This window comes from Polyodon spathula, chromosome 19 (genome assembly GCF_017654505.1).
Source record: "Polyodon spathula isolate WHYD16114869_AA chromosome 19, ASM1765450v1, whole genome shotgun sequence".
NCBI classification, from domain to species: Eukaryota; Metazoa; Chordata; class Actinopteri; order Acipenseriformes; family Polyodontidae; genus Polyodon; species Polyodon spathula.
Window position 1 is genome coordinate 2,459,454 of NC_054552.1, and position 26,512 is coordinate 2,485,965.

General features: G+C 39.9%; 1 protein-coding gene across 7 annotated transcripts in view; it reads left to right on the plus strand.

Moving 5' to 3' along the window:
* Window positions 1-26,512, plus strand: part of dgkza (diacylglycerol kinase, zeta a) — a 107,424-nt gene that overhangs the window by 59,785 nt on the left and 21,127 nt on the right. For 4 of the 7 annotated variants that reach the window (XM_041218706.1, XM_041218705.1, XM_041218700.1 and 1 more), the window contains 17 exons: window positions 522-635; window positions 1,106-1,246; window positions 2,370-2,448; window positions 2,963-3,018; window positions 3,126-3,188; window positions 3,915-3,988; window positions 5,689-5,800; window positions 6,200-6,399; window positions 10,022-10,122; window positions 14,019-14,098; window positions 14,657-14,701; window positions 16,104-16,173; window positions 21,066-21,106; window positions 21,197-21,390; window positions 22,820-22,918; window positions 24,770-24,883; window positions 26,030-26,098. In XM_041218706.1, coding sequence (XP_041074640.1) covers window positions 522-635; window positions 1,106-1,246; window positions 2,370-2,448; window positions 2,963-3,018; window positions 3,126-3,188; window positions 3,915-3,988; window positions 5,689-5,800; window positions 6,200-6,399; window positions 10,022-10,122; window positions 14,019-14,098; window positions 14,657-14,701; window positions 16,104-16,173; window positions 21,066-21,106; window positions 21,197-21,390; window positions 22,820-22,918; window positions 24,770-24,883; window positions 26,030-26,098 — 1,652 coding nt within the window. The remainder of the gene's footprint in view (window positions 1-521; window positions 636-1,105; window positions 1,247-2,369; window positions 2,449-2,962; window positions 3,019-3,125; window positions 3,189-3,914; window positions 3,989-5,688; window positions 5,801-6,199; window positions 6,400-10,021; window positions 10,123-14,018; window positions 14,099-14,656; window positions 14,702-16,103; window positions 16,174-21,065; window positions 21,107-21,196; window positions 21,391-22,819; window positions 22,919-24,769; window positions 24,884-26,029; window positions 26,099-26,512) is intronic. The other 3 variants (XM_041218702.1, XM_041218703.1, XM_041218704.1) reach the window with 3 other exon arrangements.

The following is a 26,512-nucleotide window of genomic DNA, read 5'->3' on the forward strand; positions in this document are numbered from 1 at the left end:
GACAGACACTGTTATTTATGGGGACTGGGCGTCCGCGTTATTATTTTTTTTCTACCCGACTGCATGGCACACTTGGTGACTGCATGGCTTTCATATATATGGTGATCTTTTTAAATTTCTTTATTTCTTTTGATGTCCTCACTGAAATATGCCAGCATTGATAAATGAGACAAGGGACTATGATCAGTTGAGAAGAGAGCACACTAATCCATTCCTCATTTGATTAAATAAAATTCTGGCTTTTCTAGGACTGAGATTTGATCTGCAGTTATTAGATTTTAAAGAAATTTGCATTAGGTGGCCTTTGAGTATACACGCGATTTTCCTTGTCACTGTGGAAATGTTCCTGGGGAGATTTAGCTGCTCACAAAGAAAAGATTGGATGACTTCATCAAAGGCACGCAGCCATGCTGTGGTGGTGGTGGTGGTGGTGGTATACAAGATCCTCTTTGTTAAATCACCCCTCAGCAACCCCCTTCTCAGAAGACTTTCTCCATTTAAACGTCAGTCTTGTCTTGCAGGTGGGGTGGATCCTCTCTATTCTGGATCAGCTTCAGTTAAATCCTCAGCCTGCTGTAGCTGTTCTTCCTCTGGGCACTGGAAATGACCTGGCCAGGACTTTGAACTGGGGTGGGGTGAGTACAGCCCTTCCGATGCTTTGACATTATCAGGGTGACGTTATCTGGAAGCACAGCTGTCTGCTGAAGACTGCACACTCCTCTTCAAAATGCCAGCTTACCAAAGTTTTTACATCCAATTGATCGTTTACCTGGTGTCTTATGACTAGGAGGCTATGGAGTTCAAGGAATATGCTAGGCCTAAAATATGTTCCCTACTGGGAGCCGTACTTGTCTGATTCCACGCATTGATTGAAACACACATTTTAAATGAAATTATCTGAAATTGCAGGAGCTTAACAGCAATTTGTGTTAAAGCTATTTTCGAAACCTCCAAATAAGACTGTTGAAATTAAAATTGAAATCTGTTCAATGTTTTGTGAAAATGTTTTTTTATTATTGAGATATCATTCTTTTATTAAATTAACTTTTTTTTTGTGTGTGTGTGTAAAGAATGCTCACTGACTAATATTGTGTCCTGGCCACAGGGGTACACAGACGAGCCCGTTTCCAAGATCCTTTCCCACGTGGAAGACGGAAATGTCGTTCAGCTTGACCGCTGGAACCTGATCGTGGATCCAAACTCAGAGACAAATCCAGAGGACAAGGACGAGACTGCCATTGACAAGGTCAGTCCAGAGTCCAACTCTGCTCAATGCGGTGTAGCCCACTGTAGCTTTCCCTTCAGCAAACAATACCTGATGTGCTAGTCAATGCACACCTGTAGAATTCTTCAGTGTTAAAAACAAGTCTGTTTATTTGAAAGGGTGTCTGCAACTGCAACTGAAATCTGAGCAGAGGGCGACAGATTAATGGCAGTAAATGCTTCATATTTGTGAGATGAGGCTTCGGAGTGATTGTTGCCTGCTGCCACTGTGGTAACCTGTAACAGATAAAACCATCCCTAATGATTTGTCGTAGTTCTGTGTAATAATTTGAGACATGAACGCAGCAGGAATGCCTCACTGTGAATCAGGAACTGAAAGATTTGCTGTGCTTGACCCCCCCCCCCCCCCCCATCCCAGTCTGACAGTATTCCATTACAGCCTCTCTGGCAGGAGCTGATGAGGTTTTTACAGTGGCAGAGTAAGGCTGGAGCTGATTAGGCAAGGCGAAAGAGAAAATATCACAGGTTTTGACATGCAATTGACTCCCTGGGTCTGCAGCACTGGAGTACACCTTGTTTAATACCCTGCTTTTGATAGAGGTGGTAGGAGAGTGGCAGGAGGGTGTAATGTGGTGTCAATGAATGTCACTTATTTTGAAAGAACTGGCAAGGCAGAAATATGCTAACTGACCACTTATTTACATGTATGGCACATTTATTATCGATATTGATGATTTACATGTGTTCAAGTACAGCAGTTTGCACCTTGTACTCTGTGAGGCTCACAAGGATATTCATACAGACAATACAAACTGCTGCTTCTGTCTGCCTTCAGTTTGGCTGAAGGTGAAATATAATTTGCATCCCCCTTCCTTATCATAGTGCCATCAAAAAAAAAAAATCTATCTTCTGGTACTGCAGCCAATGACAAGCAGTTAGCATATCTTGCAGCTGCCAGAGTTGTATTTCCATTTAGATTTAGACTTGCTTACAGATTATGTGGTTCATGGCAGGGTTTTAGTCACTGTATAAAATTTCACACCCTAGAAGAAATCACTGGAACATTCAGGAAAGTTTGGGGTCAGTCTTCAAGGTAAGAGGGTGCTGTTGCTGTTCCAATCATTCTGTTTTGTGTTTGTTTCCAGCTTCCCCTGGATGTCTTCAATAACTACTTCAGCCTTGGCTTTGACGCTCATGTCACCTTGGAGTTTCACGAGTCCAGGGGTACTGTACTCTCTCAAACTTTTACTCTTTTACTCATCGCTTCGTTCTCTGGCCCTGATTTTACAGAAGCTTCCCCACATGCTTCAGCTTCTCATCTGCTTGTGGGTTCCATGCCTTGTTGGTGTCAGTAGCATGTCCTTGTTTTGTTTGTACATTTCGCTTACTATTTGATGCAGTTTGTAGCCTTTCTGAAGAGTAACTGGCGTTGAGCTTCTTTGTACATTATGTGGAACAGCACTGACTATAGTGCATTGCCATGCCACCTACCCACTGTGGTGCCAGTTTAGTCTCTGTCAATTGAAATGAGATCAATGTAATTCTTTTTTTTTTTTTTTTTTACATTTCCTGGTGGAAAATCCTATTGGCATTCTCATCCTTCCCAGTGGTGTGTTCTGCTCTATGTAACTGAGTGCTGCATAGCTGAACGTGTGCAGGTCTGCCCTGACAGGATTAGAGAAATAGGATTTTTAGTTGTGTGATGCAATCTGAAGTTTTTCTTTTCATTTCCTTCTAGAAGCCAATCCCGAGAAATTTAACAGCCGGTTTAGAAATAAAATGTTTTACGCTGGGGTGAGTTTATCTTCTCTAAGCTATGATGAAAAGCATGTGTTGCAGCAGATTCAGGAATGCCGTTTAACAGATTGTAGTTCTGTGCTTTTTTTTTTTTTTTTTCTCAGACTGCTTTTTCAGATTTCCTGATGGGTAGCTCCAAAGATTTAGCGAAGCACATCAAAGTGGTGGTGAGTATTAAAACACAAACCACGGCCACCTTCAATGAAATGTTAAACGTCTCAGCTGCACCAATACCAGGCTATTTAGCGCACAGGGTTAAACCTGGAAAGAGTAGAAATTCTACTAAAGCTGGGGTTTGAATCGAGTCAAGCTTCTTTTAATGAACTTCTTCAGGTTTCTCTCTGACCCTTTCCAGCCACGATCCTGATTTTCCAAATTTCAAAGCCCCTTTTTTAATTTTAATATACAATTTTCTGGAAATCAGTGCAAATAATTAATTTATTTTCAGGGTAAATATTAATGGTGGGACATAAAAGAAGCCACAGAGACTGGTGAACCTAACCTCTAGCAAATTGACACTTTTCTCATGGTTGTCAAGTCAGTGAACGTGCTTATAGATAATTGGTGAAATACATTCCTTCTGGTTGTTTCACTGTAAAGTCCACACCAGGATGGCTTGGTTGAACTTGTCACAGGAGCGCTCTTGGACTCGCAAGCAGGACTAGGCTGTTACCCTGTGCAGCAGGGTACAAGCGCTGTGTTTAGCTGTCCTTTTCTTCAGTGTATCACAGCGCTCAGAACTTGCTTTACCTTTTCATTCGCTGCAGTGCCACTTAATTGGCCCCTGTGTCTTGGAAGGAGTCCTTCCAGGTGATGTGCAGCATCTTTAACAGGCAGTTCCAAGCCGTCTAACTCACTTGTTTCCTCGCTCTGCTCTGTTTTGGGTTTATTAGTGTGATGGCACAGATCTCACATCAAAGATCCAGGATCTGAAACTGCAGTGTCTAGTGTTTCTTAACATTCCAAGGTAAGAATCTTTTAAATTACATGCCTTATCCATGCAGAACTGTTAATGGGGGGCGGCTATATATTGAGGGCCGCGATATAATGAGAGACCCATAGATAAACAAATAGGCTAATAACAAATACAGTACAACCACTCCCTCGTTTTCAGGGCGTCAGGGTCCAGTACAAGTCCTCTACGCAACCTGCTTTTTCTCATTTTTCATAAAAAAGCAGCACACCGTTTTAATTCGTACTGCAGAGGGTAATTGCTTCTCATCCAATTAATTTCATGCGTCTTCCTCTCCTTTCTCAAATGCACAAACCTGCTGCATTGAAAGAATACATTGTCAACATAAGAAGCTTGTTGCTAGGGAGCTGACATCACTGCCCTGTGGCTTTTGCGAGTGCGTCGCTGCCACAAGTGAACACCTTGTTGGCTAAAATAAAAACCAATTCAGCAAGTAGATATTTAATTTGCTTTGTGTTACTGTGCAATACGTGTGTATATGATAACAGTGTGATACTAATGCTGTATTTAATTGTTTTGTATATTGTTGTTTTTGTGATGTGCAGTACAAAATAAAATGAACAGTCATTCTAAAGGAAATTGCCTATGTATATTTCAGCAAAGGCATGTAAAAATGGGGAGCCAACTCCAAGACCACGATATATCTGAATCCGCAGTATAGCATGGGGCAATATAATGAGGGGATATATATATAATATAACTAATCGAAATATTTGTAACACAGCTGTACACACCGTTTAAATTCAAGCCCCACTATGCCCGAAGTGACAGGTCTTTCATCGGGGAGAAGTGTTTATTGAGTGGCTTGCCATGCTGGCTAATTGCTATTGGCAAATGGCTTCCACAGGTGGAGATGTGATTAGGCTGAACAGAGTGAGTAGGAGAGAGCAAGATGATAGCTTCTTAATGCAGCTGTGCCCCTCTGGGGGCTGCATTGACCTCCGTGACTTGGCTGTGTCCCTCTCATCCCAGTGATATTCACACTCGCGCTCGGCAGTGGTGGGAGGGAAGCCATCTGGATGTAGGTTGATGTCTGGCAGACAGAGAGTTTCATTTTGCACGGTAGCCTTTTTAAAAATTTTTTTTTCTTTTTTTTTTTAAACACGTCTAAATCAATTTCAAATCCATGTAACTTGCTGGGAGAGAAGTAAAGATAATTCAAGGGCTGTACCGGTGATAGGGTAGATTTTAATCTACTATTAGTCACTTCCCACATTAAGTCTGAAAAGACATAACATTGCTGTAGTACTGGTAATGCAACACATACAAAATTACTTTTACATCAACATTTTAATCTGAAATACCACAACAAATATTGCCGATCATAAAATGCATTCATACCTGTAAAACTTTTTATCTTTTTTTATCACAGCTCACTAACAACAAATTCATCTGTACATGTTTTAACCTTCACAGAAGCCGAGATTCGCTGTTAACATATTACATAACATATATAACAGGATGCAGGAGACACATTGTGGTTTATTTTAATGCTCTAAACACCACTGCTCAGATATTAACCCAACTCAGGTTTTCTCCCCAGTAATGACTTTTGTTAACTTTACTACATGGATTAACAGAAACCAGGAATTGAGGTTCAAAGATCACGAAGGCGCTACCGTTCTATTATAAAATGCTTCTCATTTTGAATTGACTGCGTGTATTCTAACCTCTCTTGCTTTTCCCTGTAATAGGTATTGTGCTGGTACAATGCCCTGGGGTAACCCCAGTGAACACCGTGACTTTGAACCCCAGCGGCTCGACGACGGGTACATTGAAGTCATTGGCTTCACCATGACATCACTGGTAGGCCAGCTAAAGCTCCATTAATCATCTGCTCAAGTCTTTGAAATTTGGTTAAGTAAAAATGCCAGGAACTGCAGAGTCTCAGAAGATTGAATTGTGGAAATTGTAGTCTTAAGACCCATGCACCTTGGTGTATATCTTTCTATATCCTGTGGGACACATTTACCAAGGTCGTTATGCCAAAGTGCAGTCTCATACTTTCTGGATGAAAGAAAAACTGCTAATTTCACAAAACTAACAGGCAACCTCATCAGGTTCATTTGGGACTGGAAAGTGTGCCCAGTTGGTTTTATTTTAATTTTATTAGATATGGTGTTTAAAAAATCTATAAAGGCTGGCTGCAAGTGTCCTGAGATTTCCCTGTCTAAAGTGTAATAATTCTTCTCATTATTATTTCAGGCTGCTTTGCAGGTGGGAGGTCATGGGGAGAGACTGAATCAGTGCCGGGAGGTTACTCTGACCACATTCAAGTCTATACCCATGCAGGTGGATGGGGAGCCCTGCAAACTGGCCCCATCAATCATTCGCATCTCCCTAAGAAACCAGGCCAACATGGTACAGAAGACCAAGAGACGCACCTCAATCCCCTTACTCAACGAGTGAGTGTTACCGCATGCACTAGAGCTGTGTTGAATGCTTTGCATTAATGGCAAATCTGGTGGATACATTTAAACAGCTGTTCCGATACTGTGGTGCACAACTCGGTCCTGGAGGGCCGGTGACCCTGCAGGTTTTTATTCCAGCTGCACTCTAATGTACTTTTATTGGACCTTATTAGAAGCTTAATTGGTCCAATTAACCAATTTAATGTATGGTTAGAACAAAAACCGGGACGGACACCGGCCCTCCATGGCCTGAGTTGTGCGCCACTGTTCCAATATATATGTATGTATGTACATACATACATACATACATACATACATACATACATACTGTGCTTGGCAGGAACAGAGCAAGATTGCTGTTTTAATGATCAATGCTCTCTGTGTTTAATTAAGCTAATTCGAGTTTGGGTTACATCAATGTAGACCAATCCTGAATGCACATTGCATCATATATAGCTCTCCCACAGGTCTGACAGGGCTGTAATGGCTATTAAAGATGTGAGGGTTTGTGGACTGGAAAGAGAAGCAAGTGTTTCCACCGCTGTTAGGTTATGCAGATGAAGCTGCTATCATCCAAATCCTCCAGCTGGACATGCGTTCCAAGCAAGCAGACTTCTTTTTTGAGTCCCAAGCAAAAAGTGAAATCATATTCAATCTTTGCATATGGGCTTGCATTTACAGCCTAGCCTGTTTTGAGATACTGACAAGCTTTATAAATGTGAGTGAAAATGTTAGCAGTCCGTCATTCATACATATTTGCCGTCCCTCGACGTGTTCTCATTATATTGAAGGGAGTCCTTGCTAAGATATTTGAGACTGGGGGGGAACAGAAATATCCGCACAGGGAAGTGGATTTGTGAAAAGGTTGCTTGTATGTTAAGCTGACAAGAAGAGTTTCTTTTTTTGGCGCGAATAACTTTTTTAAATGCCAGTACTGACATTCTCGATTGTACCCTGAAAGAAAGGCTAGTGTTAGAAATCACTTAGTGGAATTGCCATCATATAACCCTTCAATGATTTTAATATCTTACGACAAGGTGTATCAACTTCCTGTAAAACACAGACATGTATTGGATAGGGTTGCTTTTAAAATGATCGATCCTTCCCATTTCAAGAGTAGAAAATCATACATATAATCAACCCTTATATGAAACTTCGAATACAGTAACTGACCTAAACCTTTTGTTTCCACCTTGGTATGTTTGTTCTGCCACACACAATATAGGATGACTTCTTTTGAAGAAAATACTAACTTTCTGTGCTGCACATAGTATAGGACTCCATATGGGATCAGGTGGGGCCCTAATACCAGATACACAGGATGTGGACTTGTGTCTATCCTCAAATATTGTGTATAGTGTTGCAGCTGGCTAAGTAGGCTTCGTCCGAGTAAAATCTGGAAAATGGAATGCTTGGTTATGACATCTGTAAGGAAATAATGTTTGTATTGAATTGAAGCAGAATTTAATTTGATTCCAATAATAAAAAATGTTCATACATATTGCTTAAACATTATCATCAGACACAATAATGTAACACCTAGTTATAAATGGAAATTAAGCAGCGATCAAACACCTAATTTTCTGGGAGACGGCACCGGGCACGGGAATGGTCAGTCGTCAGGAGAGGACCGTCTCTACACCCCTTTGCGTGCAAAGCAAATTACTGGGTTATCTCTGTCTGCAACATTTTGATCAGACAACTCCTGCTTGCACCTGGTCTCCCAGTGGTCAGTTCTGCTCATTTTATTGCCCCTTTCCCAAGCAATAAAACATTCCTTCCCTGACAACAGCAGCAGACAGCTACATCTCAACCCTAATTTTGTACTCGCAATCTTTTCATTAACACTTTCCTTCCACACCTTAAACGCATGCTTACAGTAAGAACAAAAGCAATGAAAGCAACTCCAGTTCCCAACTTTAAAATAATCCACACACTGTAACTGTAACTTGTGTGCATCATTTCTGATTAGCGCGTACGACTGGAAAAGATCAAATTGCAATTGCACATCTGAGTGTGAAAAACTGCTACTGAAAGACAGCCTTCTTAAAGGTCAGGAAGAAAAGCTCTTTGACAAGTGACACAACCCCCTCCCCTTGATTTCCACAATATTGACTGGTCTACTCCATCACAGTACATGGTTTGCTGCTTGTTTGATTGCTTCAGTTCTGTTTCATGCTCGAGGTTTGTAATCTGATACCCCACTGGGAAATGGTTTGTTATATCCAGTGTACAGGCTTGTAGTTCTAGGTTTAAAAACACATCACATCTGTTGCATGCATATTAACTGAATCGCTAGGAACCTGCCTCTTATTCTTATACATATTAATGATCAGTTAGCAAGAGCTGCTAACATCTGGATGTCCTCATGAGATGTGCTGTGTGATTTGAAGAAGTGGTTTGGAAATGAGTGCTCAGTCTCAGCTGAGTAAGATAAACTAATAAACTAGAGCTTTCACATAAATATGTAAAATAGCAAATATCTTAAGCCAAAGGGACATTAGTCTACATGCTGCTAGAAAAATGTAGAAAGGGATACTTTTTTGTAGAAATTGACGTGCAAGCTACAGGTTTCAGGCAACTTTGTTGCAAACAATTGAATGAAAGGACTGTTGATTTTGTAGAAGCAACATTACATCATAGAATAAATCAGTCAATGAAAGTGATGTAAAAAGTCAGGTGACTTGCGGAATGCGGAGCCGATGTGAGATATTGTGAGGGAGTCCAATTAACGAATTTATGATTTTTTTTTTTTTTTTTCAGGGTAATTTTTTTTTTTGTTGTTGTTGTGTTGGCATTGTAGTCTCATGTTTAGAAATTACAAAAAAATAAAAAAAAAAAGCCGGTTTGGTACAGATGGTGAAGCATTAGTACGGTATGTTACGTTTAAGGTCCCCAAATTGTATTTTCACTGGTCATTTAATCTCAAATAAAGAATTTCATCTGATGGAAATTAATAGTAAGGGACAGAGTGGGTCCTACATTTTGTGCTGCTTGAACAACTTGCAAATATTGTTACAGAGTTATCAATTTTTGATTTTGTAGAAAAAAAATATAAATAACCTCACCTGACAATTAGGAATTCTGTTGAAAATCTGTGACTCTAAAAAACACTAAAATACTTTTTGATAGGAAATATCATCTCTGTATTGTCTTCTCTGTGTTGTCTGTCCATCAACATTGTTCATACTGTAGAACAGTGTCCCCTAAAATTTGATTTCATTCAACATTTTTCTAGCAACATGTAGACTGGTGTCCCCCTTGGCTTTATTCACACTAAGTGTGTAGGTTTTCTGCAGATAAAGACATAGCTCATGTATTGTTCTCCATTCCATTAATGTAATCTACTGTACTTACTCAGGTTTCTTTGTGCAGTACATCAGTAAAGAGAATGGGTGTTTGATTTAACAATGCTGGGAGACCGAATGCAATTGTTGTACATTCACAGATCTAATTGTTCCAGAATCGTAAACAATTTGAAGTGTTCAATGGCGAGGATGCCATGTTGCAATGTGATGCAACCATTACCCACGCTTAGCCATTTCACGTAACATGGAGCAGTGCCTTCAAAGTCTTCCCGTGTGTCTCACTGTAATCCTGGTGTCTGTCCCTGCAGCCAGCAGCCAATCCCAGAGAGGCTACGGATCCGAGTGAATCGGATCAGCATGCACGACTATGAAGCCTTACATTACGACAAAGAGAAACTCAGGGAGGCCTGTAAGTATACATATTAGAACATCTTCCTTTTTTTTATTCACAGCTGTTGATTTGGTTTCCCGAGAGAATCCAGCATTTGGCTGAGATAGACTTATTGGTTTTTAAATTGAATAAATAGACAGGGAAGAGAGATGATTACCAGGAAGGTTGATTTACAGGGTGCTTAGCTGCTACCTCTGCCGCTGCACCTTTCCCTGTTCCTTCTAGGGCCAGAGTCTGGCTCACACTGCTGTGCTCAAAAACCACTCCATCCTAACAGCTGTTCGCTTACCATGCAAGGTGTTTACTAGCAATGCTGGCCAGGCCTGCTGTACATGAAAGTGCATAATGAGAAGACTGCTGTAAATTGTCACTAATTGATACTTGCAGCTGTGAGACTTTCCATCTGTGTCCCAGCTTTTGGATTTCTGGTCCAGTGTAGGTCAATATGTTTTTTTTTTTTGTTTTTTTTTTTAACGCTGCGTTCAGCTTGCTTTTAAAATGTGATTGCGCATGCGGTTTAGTTTAGCCTGCCATCGTTTCTATTTTAGATTTGTTGACTGCTGGGTTTGTTTACATTATCCCCATGTGACTGCAGCCGTACCTCCCCTGAAAGCGGCTTGTTTATTTCCATTTGAACAAAAGCTTAATGATTCTGACCCGTGCTACTTTGGGATTACTGATAATGCCACCAGCTGTTCTGTAAATCACTAAACATTCATCAAATGCAAGTGCAGAGAGTCTAGTTGCAAAAATAAATGCAGCATCTAGAAAAGTTAGCAAACACACGGCATAAAAAAAAGCACAGTAGTGATGATCAAGAGCTTTTCTAACTCCGTCCTTCATTATGGAAAGTGACCTGTGGCTATGAAGCCTGATCTATTTTTGACATTATTGGAAAACCGACTCAATCGATAGTTTTTATACAAACCACAGTCTGCAGTGCATGACAAATAGATAAGTGTACATGAGGCAAGGCATGTGTTAAACCCTATGCTCCTTCTCCAGCATAGGTCGATAAAATGATTTGCAAACCACAATGTAAAGCGGAGCACATTTTGACATTGGCGTTATTAATTACAAAATCATTCCATCATGCTTGGTAATTGCCCTTGCTTGAAGTGGTGCAGTGCTTAAATTCTCTAATCTGGTATAAATTAGAGATCCAGAATGCACTCTGTGGTTTATTGACTGAGGCTGGTCAATACTGTGCAGTGAAAGTCTTCAGAAAATAATGCATTGGCCAATGAGTCAGTTTACTTAGCAGGTAAATATGTCTTGTTTACACTGCTCCCATGTTATCTTGTGAGATTATCCTGTTTCAGATCTTATTTGACTGTTAATCATTGATGATACAGTCACTGTATTAGGGTCACACACATGTATGCACTATGTACAGAATTAACTTTAATAAGAAACAAACATCAAATAAATCTTATTTATTACCTTATAACCATATATATATAACCTTCTTAACATGCCTGTACAGTAATCTGTTCATGCCTCAGGTGAGCAATATACTGTATTAAATCCCTGGCTTGATACAGTATAGATGCCACTATACTGTCTGAAGCCAATGATTTAATATAGTATATTGACGATTTTGAATACGCTTTCCTTGAGATCGCTGCTGTTTTCCAACTTGCAACAAGATGCCTGCTGTTCTAAAGGTATCCACTAGATGTCAGCAATAGGAAGAAGTTGCATTCAGGACTGTTAGTCACATCTACTTGAGTATTTACACAATGTATAACACAAGCTACCCACACATCAGTGGGTTCATGCTATGATTTGAAATATATAGTCTGCATCTTTTATAAAATAAAAATTCAATATACAAAATAGATGTTTATTTTAAAAGCATGTTTTTTCCTTATATTCATTTGGAATACCAATAGTGTTTTTTGTTTGTTTTGTTTTGTATAGCAATACCCTCTGGATACTGTTTAGATAATGGGACCTGACATTTCAGACTACAAATTAGTATTCAGACACTGCTAAAATTAGACATGTTTTTCATATCTGCCTGCCTTCCAAATAGATGATTATTGCATGATAACTCAAACAATTGGCTTTTCTCTGCTTGCTCTGCCAGACTTTATTTCCTTCAGTTTGTTAGAGAAAATGAGCATGTATTAATGCATTGATAATAGGAGAGAGAAATTCTGTGTCCTAATGTTGGCAGGTCCGTTGTTTACGACAGGAGCGTTTCAAGTAATTGAGCAGCTGTTTATAAAAATGCAGTATCCATTACTGCTTTGTAACAATGCAGCTTTAAAAAAAACAACTACAGCTCACTGACGTTTATCATTCCGATTCTCTTCAAATTCTAAGTAGTCTTCATTTAAAAATAAATAAGATGCAGTAAAATAAAATCCTGGCTGCCAAGTGAGGTTGCCAACACGTTTGAAGGGAAATCAAATGAAACAGAACGTTGGCATGAACAGTACAGAAACTGTGGCTCTGCATTCAGCGTCAAGACAGTAATGTGCTTGAAAATCTGGAAATTTTGACCCAATCTGACCCCAAAACCAGAGTTAATTATGTGTAAACCTTTACTTTCATTTAAAGTCTCCGAAAGGCCGAGCAGTAGTCAATCGGTATTGATTGGCAGTGGGACTGCTGTTTATGTTTATCCCTGGAGACCATTGTTCTGCTTATACCTATAGGCAGTTTGAAGAGATCCTGCTCATTTTACTTGTTCAATTGATTGAACACAGTCCCTTTCGTTTTCCAGTTGGGCTTACATTGCAAACTGAAATGAAGCTCCATTTCTGTTTTGAAAGTATAGCTTGGCATGAAGCAATATTATGAAAATCATCCCTTAAAGCAGTTTGTACTTACAACCACCGGAGGTGTTGTTTGTCAAGGCTGATCTTCAAATGAAAGTGCAGTGATACTGAGACAGGCTATTTGGTACACTTTTTGTATGTTGTTAAGCAACATTACCTGGTGGGTTCTGAGGTCACGGACGGCCAATGGCACACTACTGTCCAGTGATGCTGAGCCAATCCCAATGTCTATCCATTAATCCTTTACCAAGTCTGGCTACAGAATTCAACTCCATCCGTTGTCTGTTCTCCAAGCTCATAAACACAATTCCTTTTTTAAATTTATTAATTTTTTTTATTAGGAAAATAGTTAGACAAAAAAAAAAAAAAAGGTCCCAGCTGCGTGGCTTTTTGTTTCACTGTGAAGGAGATGCTGTACTTTTAAAGCAAGTTTATGGCTGTCTCATAAAAGCTATTTCTGGAGAATGCAGCCTGTGATTGCACAATGCTTACATTTAGCAATTAACCTTTTATTTCCCAACGGAAATTGAGTATGAACCATTTTGACGACTTTCTGGGAACTCGTACAGCACACAGGATATCGAGTTTTTTTTCAATAATATTGAGACGGGCGTTATCGATGAAGTTGCGGACGCAGTGAGGCAGGTTAAGAAGCGCACGTGTTCTCCTGGCAACTGCATATAATAAGTTCTGTAGGCAGAATAACAGATTCAAAACTAAACTTGACCATTTTTTTTTTTTTTTGTGGGGGTGGGGTGGGGGGGATCGCAGGCAGATCAACCCCAGGTATGTTTAACCATTTCAGGACCAGAATTTACACTTTGAAAATTTGGCAATATGCTACCATGATTTTGAAGGACACCTGTTCTAAATTTTGCTTATTTTTGTATATATTTTTTGATTGAAAAGTTTTGGCCCTCAAAACATTTCCGACATATACCCATCTAAATTAGTCCACATCCTAGTGGCACTCAACGTTTATGATGTTGCTATAGAAACTCTTTACCCTGTGATAAAGGGAAACGATGGATCTAGCCAAGATTTTAAGGCTTTTAAAAATAAATAAATAATCTGTCTGAGATGCCGCACATTCTAATGGAGGTCTGTTTAACCTTTGATTTGCAGCAATCCCAATGGGCATTATCGTCATCCCGGGAGACAGTGATTTGGAGCTGTGCCGATCCCACATTGAGAGGTTACAGGAGGTAAGAAGAACTTGGTGCCCTTCCCTGAATTACAGTAACTTTGAGTCCTGATATTGGACAATCAAGAGCAAGACGTTCTCTGTCTCGGCCAGCCCTGTCGGTCCAGTGTGAGCAGAGCTGGCGGCATTGTCTTGCCTTCTAATGTAGTAAAAACAAGCCTGGATTGTTGCCACAATGCCTTCGTATTTATTTATTTTAATATTATTTTTTATCTATACAATAAGTCATGCATGAAATGTGCAAACAATTAAGGGGCCCTGCATGTACTGTCTGTACCTGCAATCAGCTTGAAATTGTGTTCTCTTTTTCAAATCCTTATTCAGTTTTCATCTTTATAGGTCAAATTGAAAGTGCGCTTTTTTCAGATGTAGTTTATCTTGTCTAGCCTTACTGGCATTCAGTCCAGTAAGCTTCCTTATGATGTTTGCGTGCATGCAATATAGAGTGTATATATAGTGTTTTATTAAACAACGAAATGCATGGAAGCCCATTCATAAACAGTCTCTGCCTCCTGAGGGTCTTGCAAGTGGTTCTTCTAAACCAAATGTCTTCCCACAGGATTTCGTCTCGTTTCACCCCTCTTTCCAGCGCCTTGTCTTGCAGGTTTGTACGCCTCGGCATTGTACTGGTACTGCAAGGAACAAGCCACAAAAAAAAGAAAGAAATTCTCTTGATACAGGATAGGTCTCGGGTAGAAATACACTGTAGAAATACACTCACCAAGAATCCTGGCTCCACACATTCCCCAGCACTAGGAAGCTGTGGCAATTTATTAATCTGATTTCATCCCAAGCTTTTCAGTGAACTTCCCACCGAGCATGAACCCATTTGGGTTTAAATATGGCAGTGGAGCTGTAGAATATTTAAGGTGATCTGAAGTGGCAGGTAGAATCTTTCTAATTGCATACTAAGTCCCACTTCAGACTTCAGTGAAACAGCAGCCTCTCAGTTATGAAGTTCTCATCACACCTGTGCAGTCTCCTTGGCTGAGACTGGACAGACGTTCATGTGATTCAGGCTGAAATCCAGATAAACCTCCCCTAGTTTAGACTGCTTTACCTGACGCTAGAACGTAAAGACCGGCAAAGACTTGTTCCTTTTGAATACATGTACCTTGAGTGTACAGTTCTGTGAAGTGCATGAGCTGATTAGATTAGTAAGGCGAGCATGGACTGCTCCTTGTGGTTTTTGTGAAGTGTAAATGTGCATGCAGTAACTGTTCCTCTGTGTTATGCCCATGCATGATTGTTTACTTCGTAGAGGTGATATTTTAAGATTTAATGCAGCCTTAATCCAATACGCAGATAGCACCTCATAAGTGCTGCTCTGCAACTTGCTCTGGCTCACAGATGATTCAGTTGAATTGGCACATGATTAAAAAACGGGAGTTTGCGATTATCTAGTGGTGACACTTGACAGTCGAAAAGAGACCAAACAGGATGATGCATGCACCAGCACACAAGCAAGCAAGATGAGGGCTTTTTAATGAGCTTTTTCTATAGCAGTGACATACAAAGAACCACAGCCAAGAAGCAGAAGAGATGTGTCCAGTTTATGAGTCATGCAGACTATGGGAGGGAATCTGGCAAAATAAATGATTCCAGGATAACAAGGTTGAGAGGAAATCTATAGGCAAGTCCTGTGCTACCCCCCCATGCTGAACAACTGTGCAGGATTAGGAGTTCGGGAGCACATTGAAAGGCTTTAGAGAGGATACAAAGTGAATATTAACTTCAAAAGACCCTAAAAATAATAGAATTTACAGAAATATACCTATATAGGACATAAAAGGTGACCAGTACATGTTCAGTGTGGAGTTAAACATGAATTATTGGTCATGGTAATTCAATTGGGCAATTGTGTGTAATGTGTAATTGCGTGTTTTATTTTTTTGTATGAAGGTTTTGATCTGCATCTGGCTGATTTGTAAAAGGGATTAAGTCTGTGTGATCTCTGTGTAGTCAAAAGGGATGCTGCAGTTGACCTTTGTTCTTGTGCTTTGCAGGAGGGCGACGGTGCAAAATCAAAGACCCTCTCCTCTCAGAAACTCTCTCCAAAATGGTGTTTCCTGGACTGTGAGTACTGATTTGTGGGAAAGCGTTTCTAACTGGGGGTGTGTGTGTGTGTGTGTGTGTGTGTGTGTGTGTTAATGAAAATTCATGCAGCTGGGAGTGTTTTGGCGTAACCTTTTTATGCTTAAATTATTGAAAGTAGCTAAAAAAAAAAAAAAAAAAAAATTAAAACATTGGATGAATATATTTTCCATTGCTTTATATGAGATCATCATGGAATTAAAGTAACACGCTATAATCCTAGCCCTAAAAGGAGGCTGTGTGGTCCAGTAGTTCAAGAAAAGGGCTTGTAACCAGGCGATCCCCGGTTCAAATCCCGGCTCACTCACTGACTCTCTGTGTGACCCTGAGCAAGTCACTTAACCTCCTTGTGCTCCGTCTTTCAGCTCAGACGTTGTTGTTTGTGACCCTGCAGCTGATTGCATAGTTCACACTCCCTAGTTCACACTTCACTCTTCCATATGTCCCCATATAAAGACTATATAGGGTTGCCATGCATGAAAGGGTTAAAAGCCATATATCTATATATATATATATATATATATATATATATATATATATATATATATATATAAATATATATATATATATATATATATATATATATATATATGCATATCATATATATAATATATATATATAATAAATATTTGAAAAATATAAACTTTTAACATTTATAGTTTGAAGTGTTTTTTTTTGGAAACCTTGTAGTGCTGGATAGAAGTTAGATGAAGGTTCCTCTTCTTGCTGTGCTTGCACATTCTTGGAAGTGTGTGGCCCTTCAAACTCATGGGATAAAATAATTTTAAACCTTTACAAAATACACACCGTGAAGTTCTTTTAAGGTCACCTATCTGGTCAGTTATACATTCCTAGAAGGATTAAGACGTTGATCTCCATTCCATTGCGTAAGAGGTTTGCATTAAATCTGCCCTGGTTTTAATGTCAGGGTTTCAGACACTGGCTTTAAAAGTAAACACAGTTTTGCCTTACTGAAAAGCATCTTTTTCTTCTGCTAGCGTTTCACAGCACAATGCAATAAGAGCACTGTAATAAAACAGTTAAAAAGGCATCCAACAAATAGAATAAAGGGACTTTGGGATCATATTAAAGCTACAGCGTTCCTGACTTTTATATGTTTTCTGAATTCTGAAAGTAACGAAATCTGAAAGTAATATATGTGAAAAAAAGAAAATAAAAAGTTAAAGGTTATAATGAATGAAATTCAGGCAACACTTTCTCTGGAGGCTTCTCAGGCTAAAAAAAAAAAAAAAACAGCTTGTTTTAAAAATTGTCTTAGAATTATTATAGATCTAGATAGAACATAACATGGTCTGACAGCATACAAAAAAGCTAAGGTTGGAAGAACAATATTATAGCAAAGTATTGTTGGACCCAGAATTCATTTCCATTTTCTCTTTCTCTTCAGCACTACTTTTTGTGTGTGCGTTTTCTTTTTAAGTAATATATTAGAAATTCAATTTATGCTGTGACAGTTTTCAGCATAGCGGTCAATGTTCAGCATCATTGTGAGGACATGGGGCTCTCGTTGTGTTTTGTTTTTTGTGTGGATTTCCGCTCTACGCCAGACTCCTTTCCTGCTGGGGTCAGTAACCAGCATTGCTTTCCAGAACGTCCATGGAAGCAGCATGACGTGTATGGAAAGCCTTTGGAAACTTATGTGACCAACCCTACTCAAAATTCCAGCAACTGCTGGTGCTCTTGGCAAAATCTGAGAAATGGAACACATATTTAGAATTACTGGATAACTAGCTGCTGTATAAAACCCCGACACATTTTACAGTAAAAAGTGATAGACCAGCACTGTTCAGGAACTTTTAAACACTGTATTTCAGTGCAGTGATCAATGAAAATGTCTCAACTCAAAAACAGCCATCTAGAAAATGTCACTGATCCGAACCATCAAGGTTAAAAGTAGTATTTAGAAACCACCTACATTGAAACGCACGTATGCACACACACGGACACACACGTAATTCAGTGCTTCATTTATCACCTTTACACTCATGACACCTGCATGTGGGAGAGAAATGAATGCATTTCAGAGCAGTATTCGCCCTCAAGAAAAATATAATAGTGAAAGCAGCTACAAACAGAATCGTGGGATCAATAAGAAGGATGCACTGCAGTGATTAGCCAGTCCAGAGCTGATTTGCTGCAACCCTTTCCTCTCGCTCTTTGCTCTCTACGTTCTCTTTGTTCTGCCTCGCTGATTCCAGTAATTACAGGTATAACCTGAAACATACAGCAGGACATGTCTAGAGAGACGTCCCTCTCGGGCCAACTGTTCCCAGATCTGTATCTTATTGAGGTTATTTTAAAGGGTCTCTGTTGATGACGGATCACAGTTTAAACCTGTAAATAGTTTGAAGCTAAAAACATGAATTGTTTGTTTTTTGTACTGTTGTGTTTTTAGCTGCCATATGTGTCTGGAATGTGTAGGGGCACCCAGCAATTTGACACAAGTGCACAGCACAGAAAAGTAAAGGAGTGAATGTACAGCACCCAGCAGGCCCACTTACAATGTGAATTGCCTGGCCAGTAGAGATTGTATGGCTATGCAACTTGTGGAAGGTTTTCATTGCTAGTGGGTTGGGCAGGAAACTCGTCTGGGGATTGTAAACATCATCCCATTCTGCAAGCCCCCCTACTGAAGGAGCGCCTGAGGAAAACCAGCAAGGCTGGGCTTCGTCTCCATGGTTTCGTAGCTTGGCAGCATTAATTAGCTGAGGTATGGCAGGAGACGAGGTGAGAGTGTTGATCTTTAGTCCTCCTGATCGATAAGTGGGTTGCAGTGATGAGCTGGCATTCAAATCGGACATTGCACATTGGGTAGAAAAATTGAGGTAAAAATGTACCCCATTATGGTGTTCAGGCTGCAAAGAGATCATGGCATAGTCAGTTCAGTGAATGTTGCCAGGCTGCGATGGACATATGGACACATCCTGTGGCAAGAATGAAAGTAATGTTATTAGAAGAGCTTAATCTTAAGAGTTAAAACAGCAAGCAATTAAAAATAATGGGGGGGGGGGGGCTATTGAAATTCAATCCCAAAAATCCTCAGATCTGTCCCAAGCTTTGACCATTGCTCAGTGGAAAACATGTGGCTCTGGTCCCTGAAAGATGATGGTTTCTGCAGAAATGAAAGCGAGTGTAATTGTTTTCATCTGCAGCATGAATACACTAAGCAAGCGCTTTCCAACATTGGCTTTTTAAATATTAGGAAACAAATTGAAGTTGAAAACCTTTTTTGGTGCTGCTAATATTCTCCATTTGTCAGGGTAAGATTTTCCTTTGGGCTATAAATATGTTTTATAGTATATATATATATATATATATATATATATATATATATATTATAATAAAAAAAAAAAAAAAGTTGGTTTTTTTTTTTGGTTTTTTGCCAGTTGTTTAAGTGAAGACAGTGTTAATGTCATTTAAAACAAATGGACTTAGTTAGAAAATAAAGCATTTAAAATTAATTTCATTTTTGGAACAACCTTAAACTATATATAAAGGACAAGCTCCCATGCATCATGTTCCCAGCCCAAGCTGGTATGGTATGTTATGGTATGGTGGGTTTTGTACTGTTCAGCATCTGTGTAGGTTAGATACAGGGGTCACTAGTTTGATCAACTAAGAATAACACTTCTCTCCTTTCATCACATATCTCTCAACATTAAGCACTGAAATCCATAATTGAAACAGAGCTAGCAGCACAGATTTAGGGTTGTACAGCACTTGCATTGAAGTGTGGCGAGAGGCGACACACTCTTTGTGTAGGGTTAGAAAATAGTTTAGATTATATATGCATTACAAAACACACTGTCATTTGTACAACATTTCCTCTGGTTGTTTCTGTTGGGCAATGAAAAGTGTCTCGTTTGGATTAGTCCCCCTTTTTATTTTTATTTTTTTTAAATAATTGCTGGTGGTGTGAATTTTTTATTAACGCAGGTGTTGTCTGGTTTGGATCAAGAATGACCAACGCCATAGGCTGCTGTGTGGCAAGGTTTAGGTTTTCTTGTTTAAAAGCTGGCACACCTGGTGCACAGTAAAATGCTTGGAGGATGTAGCAATGTCATTTGGTTTGAATTGATCAATAGGTTAGAATAATGACCTTCATACAGTTTCATTAAGATAATGTGAAACAATACAACTGAACCATCCCCCTTTTAGTATCTTGGAATTTCTGTCATTGCGTTTGTTAAGCAGGAACTTTACCAAAGCATATTACCTTTTATTGAGTTAGGAAATATTAGCTGGTCTTGAAAAGGTCAAAGCCTTGTTTTTCATCCTAAGGCTCAGTAACAATCAAGCCTGTGTAATATATTAATCAGGCAAAACTTAATACAATGTACTCCAGTTTTAGTTGTGTTGGAGACAAAGTCCAGATACAGTATATGGCTTGCAGCACCATACAGGGATGAATAATATCAGATACCACCTGCTAATGCCTTCCAGATGGCAAATACCAATTAGCAAATATTCTGCCTTATCATGTTTCATTAGGTATTGGCTTTCTGTCCCATTAAGCAGACATTCTGTAAGAGTCCACGCTGTATGACTAAGCCTTTGCAGTCAGGTGAAGGTATTGGCTACATTTTGTTAGCAGTTCCTTGCATTGAAAATGAAGAATAAGTAGAAGTTCTTTTTTTCATTTTGAAATCTGGGACGAACATGTTGAATTGGCTGAAACAATGTAAAATAAACTTAGTAACGTGTATGATTATCTATCAAAGAAATGAGAGGATAAATACCTAGTAAATGAATAGTAAACCGGCTGTTTAAACGATAGAGCCCATCGATGTGGGCTGTACCGTGTGGTTGATGATTTAAAAATGTAATATATATATATATTTTTTTTTTTGTAGCCACCACAGCGGATCGGTTTTATCGAATAGATCGTGCACAGGTGAGTGCTTTTGATAGTAATGTAATTTCTGCATTCTCGCCTATATCTGTCATTGTTTACGAAGTTGCGTGCTGTTTTTGGTTGTTCCAGGAACATTTAAACTACGTCACGGAGATCTCTCAGGATGAGCTGTTTGTTCTGGACCCAGAGCTGGTCATCACAGAGACCGTTGGCACATCTCCAGGAATGCCAGACCTGGTTGATTCTTCGGGGCAGTTCTCCGGTCCTGGGGCACGGCACTTTGCCTTCCCATTATCCTCTCCGCCCTCCTCCCCAGGCCCAAGGTAAGAACTAACAGCAGCTCTGTGAATCTGGATGCAGTTCAGAGACTGCAGGCAGGTCCAGATTAGAGTTCAAGTAAAACAGATCCCCAAGCAGCCAACTACAATCTGCAAATGGCCAACCAAAGGACTGCCTAGTTTGAGGTTTTAAGAGAGAGCTGCTTTACCTGATTTCATCTTTACCGCCAGCTTCTTCTAAAAGAGGTTGTCCAGACCTCCACAGATTCAGATGGTTTCACAGTAGTATGTTTAAAATTAGATTGTGTCAGACAGTAATATTCAAAGATCAAAACTCAATATCCATCAGTGTTTTAACTTTAGAATACTCACGCTGTATTTCAACCTATTAAGTTTAAAAAAAAAAAAAAAAGTAAATAGTTCCTAGCAGCAATAACTTTGGGATACAGGTAGAGGTAGTAGTCCCTATTAGCTGCCTGACACATCTAATAAGACAGGTGCAGAGTTGTACCTGGTCTGTGAATAGATTCAGACAGCTACTGTCTCGATCTCATATTCCCAGACAGAACATTCAGAACCAAAGAATGCTGAAATACAAAAAAAATGGAAATCTTCTGTCAGTTTGTCATGTGACCTACCAGAGGGTCTTGGGACTGACTGGAGCCCCTGTTCGTAAATCCTGCAAGTCTTACCTTTTTAGTTTGTCTCTTTGTTTCTGCAAATACCTTTCTTCAGCTCTCTTCACCCTGTTTCAGAGATTTGCCCCCACCGATAGGCCTCACTTCTCAGATAGAGGTTATGTGCAAGATACTGGCACTTTTATGGGCAAAATGCAGATAGGCAGCCCAGTTCCTTTGTTGTGTGCAGCTACCACCTCCACCTGCGTCCTGTTATCAGAGCAGATAAGGAAGACACTTTCCTGTTTTTGCTCACCGTTGCAAGATTATACTCTGAGATGTTTCATATTTAGTTTCTTTCAGGTTGCTGATGGTTACAGAGTTATTTAGACAAGTTGAAAGCTGTTCCTTTTTCACCATTATTGAAATCCAGAAAGAGAACAGCTGTAAGAGATGTAAAAGGGCAAGGAGTTGAAATGCACCCGGGACAAAGATCTGTAACCTCAATTTCTCCCGGGGTGAACGTCAGTATCTGCTGGAAATGCGATGTGCCGACCACTCTCTTTGTTATAATTACTATAGAATCTGGCAGTTAGAATCGGTCATTTTCAGTGTCACAAAACCGTATTAAAACCTGAAAAGTTCAACTGCACACATTTGAAGGGGACTGTTGACAAGCTTACGCGTCGATGACAAGGTTAACAATGTCCAAAACAAGCCATCATGCAATTCTGTCTTCGTAATTTCTGTTGCAGCGTGTCTCTTTTTTCATTTCTGACTTTCTCCTGTTCTCTTTTCTTCCCTCCCACCAACACCTCTCTAACTGCTCCCCAAACCCGACCCCCCCACCCCGCTAGCTCGACCAGCCCGCAATCAGACAGCGAGGCCTTGGCTCTGCGCCAGAAGAAGTCTCTCTTCTCCTCTCACTCCGGCTTCCCCTTTCCTGTCAAAAAGAGGTACTTATCTCTGCTCTCCCTTGTGTCTCTGCAACCACCTCTTCTAACTCCACACCCGTCTGCTTCAGTCATGCTTCTCTATTTCTGAAAACACTACCTTCAGAATCATCTCCCCTGCTAGAGCACGTGTGGAAAGTCTTATGCCCTTTAAAACAATTGTCCAATTTTAAGAGATCCGCAAGATTTAATAAATCAAACAGTATATATTTTAAAGTACAGCTTATACACATTATATTTGTTGAAAATCAGCTCTAGAAGAGTTTTAGCACAACTGCGGAGTTAAAAACACGATTGACTGGGGAATAACGAACTGGAAGGCTTCATTGACCGGTTGCTTGTAGAACCCTGCTATTAGCAAAAAAAGAGAGAAAAGAACATAAAAGCAGCGTGCCTGAATCATCATGATAATGCAGCATGCTTTTTTGCTTCCCCCAAAAAAAGCCAAAGCAGAGGATTTTAATCAACATAAAGAAGACCGGGGAAAAAAGCACCATTTAAAGGAGACAGCTCTCTCCCCGAACGAATAATAATTACAATCATTGTTTTCTGTACTTATAACCTAGATTATAGTGATTTGAATTGCAAAACAGGTCTGTGTGGGATTTAGAGAAAAGGATAATAACAATAATTAAAGTTTCCGAGCATGGAAACTGAAAACAGCAGGGCTTTGAGCTGAGAGTTGCACTGATAAAATCTGGGATGAAAAGGATGTGAAAGCAGCAAGGAAGGCAGGCAGGCTGGAAGGAGGCCGTTACAATCTTGGACAGCACTTGCTTCCACCAGAGCCCTGGTTCTCGTTAACGCTTTTATTTCCTTCTCTGTTTTAGCTCCAAATTCGTTGGCACTCAAATACTTCTGACGTTCGTGCATCCTTTTTCTCTGTACATTTTTAAGGGTACCAGCCTCGGCTGCCTGTGTAGGGAATGTTTAAGACAGTGGAACAGGTGAAGTTGTCAGGGCAGTTTGAAACATGGGAGCCGCATTTTCATGATTTTTAAAGAGCTTTGAAAAGACAGAAGTGAGCTGTGTATTCTACCCCCGCTGTCCTGTCTTGTGTATTACTCTTGTAGTAAATACTAAACCCAAATTCCTCGCTGTTCGCTGTTGAATAAGATGGAATAAAATAAAAATTTTATCCTGTAAATTAATATACTATACCAGGCCTAGCTGCGTCCCACTTAACATCAGGTATGAAGGAGAGCTGCTTTAGCCCTCTGCAAATTCCTGTTGATTTGCAGGTTATAAATATTCATAAACCTCTCAAAAAAAAAAAATGAATAGGCAGGGTTGCTGTGGGCTGTCCTGGATTAAATGTGAAGTAGCTGCCATACATTTACAATCTACATGCCTCTGCAAAACATATTGTGGCAAATACAGTGCAAACATAAGTGTGCAACGTAAAAGTGTTTCAATTCACGAAAAAAATGTTTTCCCTGTAATAATTCAAATTTTTAAGTGTCTCTCAGCTCGTTAGTATTAAAAACTAAATTACATAATGAATGTATTATATAATGTATAGTGACAGACATTGACATGTGGATGATAGCCCAAGTAGCTGTTGTCTAAGGACCTGGCATGCTGGATTTCTTTGGAGATGCCCTTCAAGGGGAGTACGGTCCAGGGCTGTATTAGCGGTGCCACCACTAGATTAGATATAAACTAAATACAGCCTTCTTTTAAAAGATCTCATTGATCCCAATCCTGGGTGAAGGAAAAAAAAAGGTTTAGACTGAAATAATAATAATACTGTTCAGAATAATCTCAGCAATGCAGATTTTTGTTATCTCAGCCTCCCTGGCGAGCCAGCTTTGTTTTCTGTGCCTCTCACTGCCTCACTTACCCCTCCCGCAGGATCCTGGAGTCACAGAAGGCCTCCCAGCGTAAGCGTATTTCTAGCGACAGTTTGGTTGCCGAGGCGCTGGCCCACAGCGAGTCTCTGAGTTCCACAAAGCCGCCCCTCAGCAGGTGAGAGGATTCGAGAACAAGGGGATGGAGGAAACAAGCTTGTGCTCTTTAACACTTCGTCACAGCTTTGGACTTTAGTTACAATTCCTGTGTTGTCAAGGCTACTGCGGTAGGGCAGCCAATCACAGCTTCTATTCGTAGAACTCCATCTGCATACCTCAATACCAGTGTAAAAACTGGCCAAATAAACTAGCCAGGGTGCTTGTCACATGTGGGGAATGGGTGGTTGTACAGGGCAGTACAGCCCTGAAAACCTTTGACAGAGCGTGGATGGTATCACCTGAAACTGGGCCTGTTGTAAGGGACCTTGATGCATCACTGATAATCTGCATATTCTAAACTTAAACGTGACGGAACTTGATCTATTACTGGCAATTGTAAATCAAAACATATTATAAAATAAGTTTCGAACTGCCATTATAATCTGATAATTACATTTGCATCCTGTTCTACAGCAGTGTAGAAATATTAGATCAAGAGCCTATGCACATTGGTTTACATGTCTTCCATTTCTTCCACTAAGGCGATTGTCTGATGGTGTTGTGCACAACGAGGCATTATGCAACAGAATTATGTAGAAAGCTCTGAGATTCTGTCCTGTGGAGATCAGCAGTACTTCTCTGATGCATGCCACATACAGTAACAACATTTTCATCACATCCCAAGGTTCTAGTCCCCTCCCCCCTCTCCTTTGGTAAGCACAGCTTGCGATATTGTGAAAAAGAAATGTAAAAGTCCCTTAGATAGTGTTGGAGTACTGCATATCTCAAATCCTTAACAAATACAGCTCATCTCAAACTCATGAAGAAAGTTTAAAACGATTATCTTTTCAAAGCCAGTAAGTATATTAGCTCTATATTTCCCCTGACGTATAGAGCTCTGAGTAGTTGCTAGAGTCTAGATTTTATTATACAGAGTGGATTTGACTCCATGTGCGTCTTGTCAGCAGATGCAATGCAAGACAATTTATTTAGTTACAGATTAAGCGTACTGGCAGGGAACTTGACTATTAGGTTTTAATATTTCAGAAAGTTGTCTCTTTCTCGATTTATACCTAGAACACTGTGTGGCTGCCTTTGTGTGTTTGCGTCTCTTTTCATGCCCGGAACTGTATTAGGAATGTATTTGTATTTTAATTTTTTTTAGGATGGGTCCAATAAATGTGACTGTCCATCGTTCCAACACGACCGCCGCCGATTTCAAACCATCAATCAGGTGAGAGACGGAGAACTGGAAGACGTGCACAATGCTCAGCAGTCACTTCTCAAGGCTAAGAGAGAGCGATACTGTATATTTTTGGTTCATCTGTCCCGGTATCTCAGTTTAGCTACATAGTGTATTTGCACAGTAAGTGATGCAAATAAGACTCCTGTTACAGAGTATGAGACATTCCTAGTTGAACACAATTACTGTTATTTCAGTCACAACACTGCTGTTTTTACCATTGGTTACAGGGAACATGTCTAATCTAGTTCCAGGTATCTCAGTGATACACTCGACTCCCACAGCTGCAAGGAGCACGAAGGATAGAGTGTGTGCTCTTCCTCACAAGACAGCTGTTTAGACATTGTGCCTGCAGCAAGAAGAAAGGAAGGAAAAAGTGATGTTATGTTCTTTACATCCGTCACC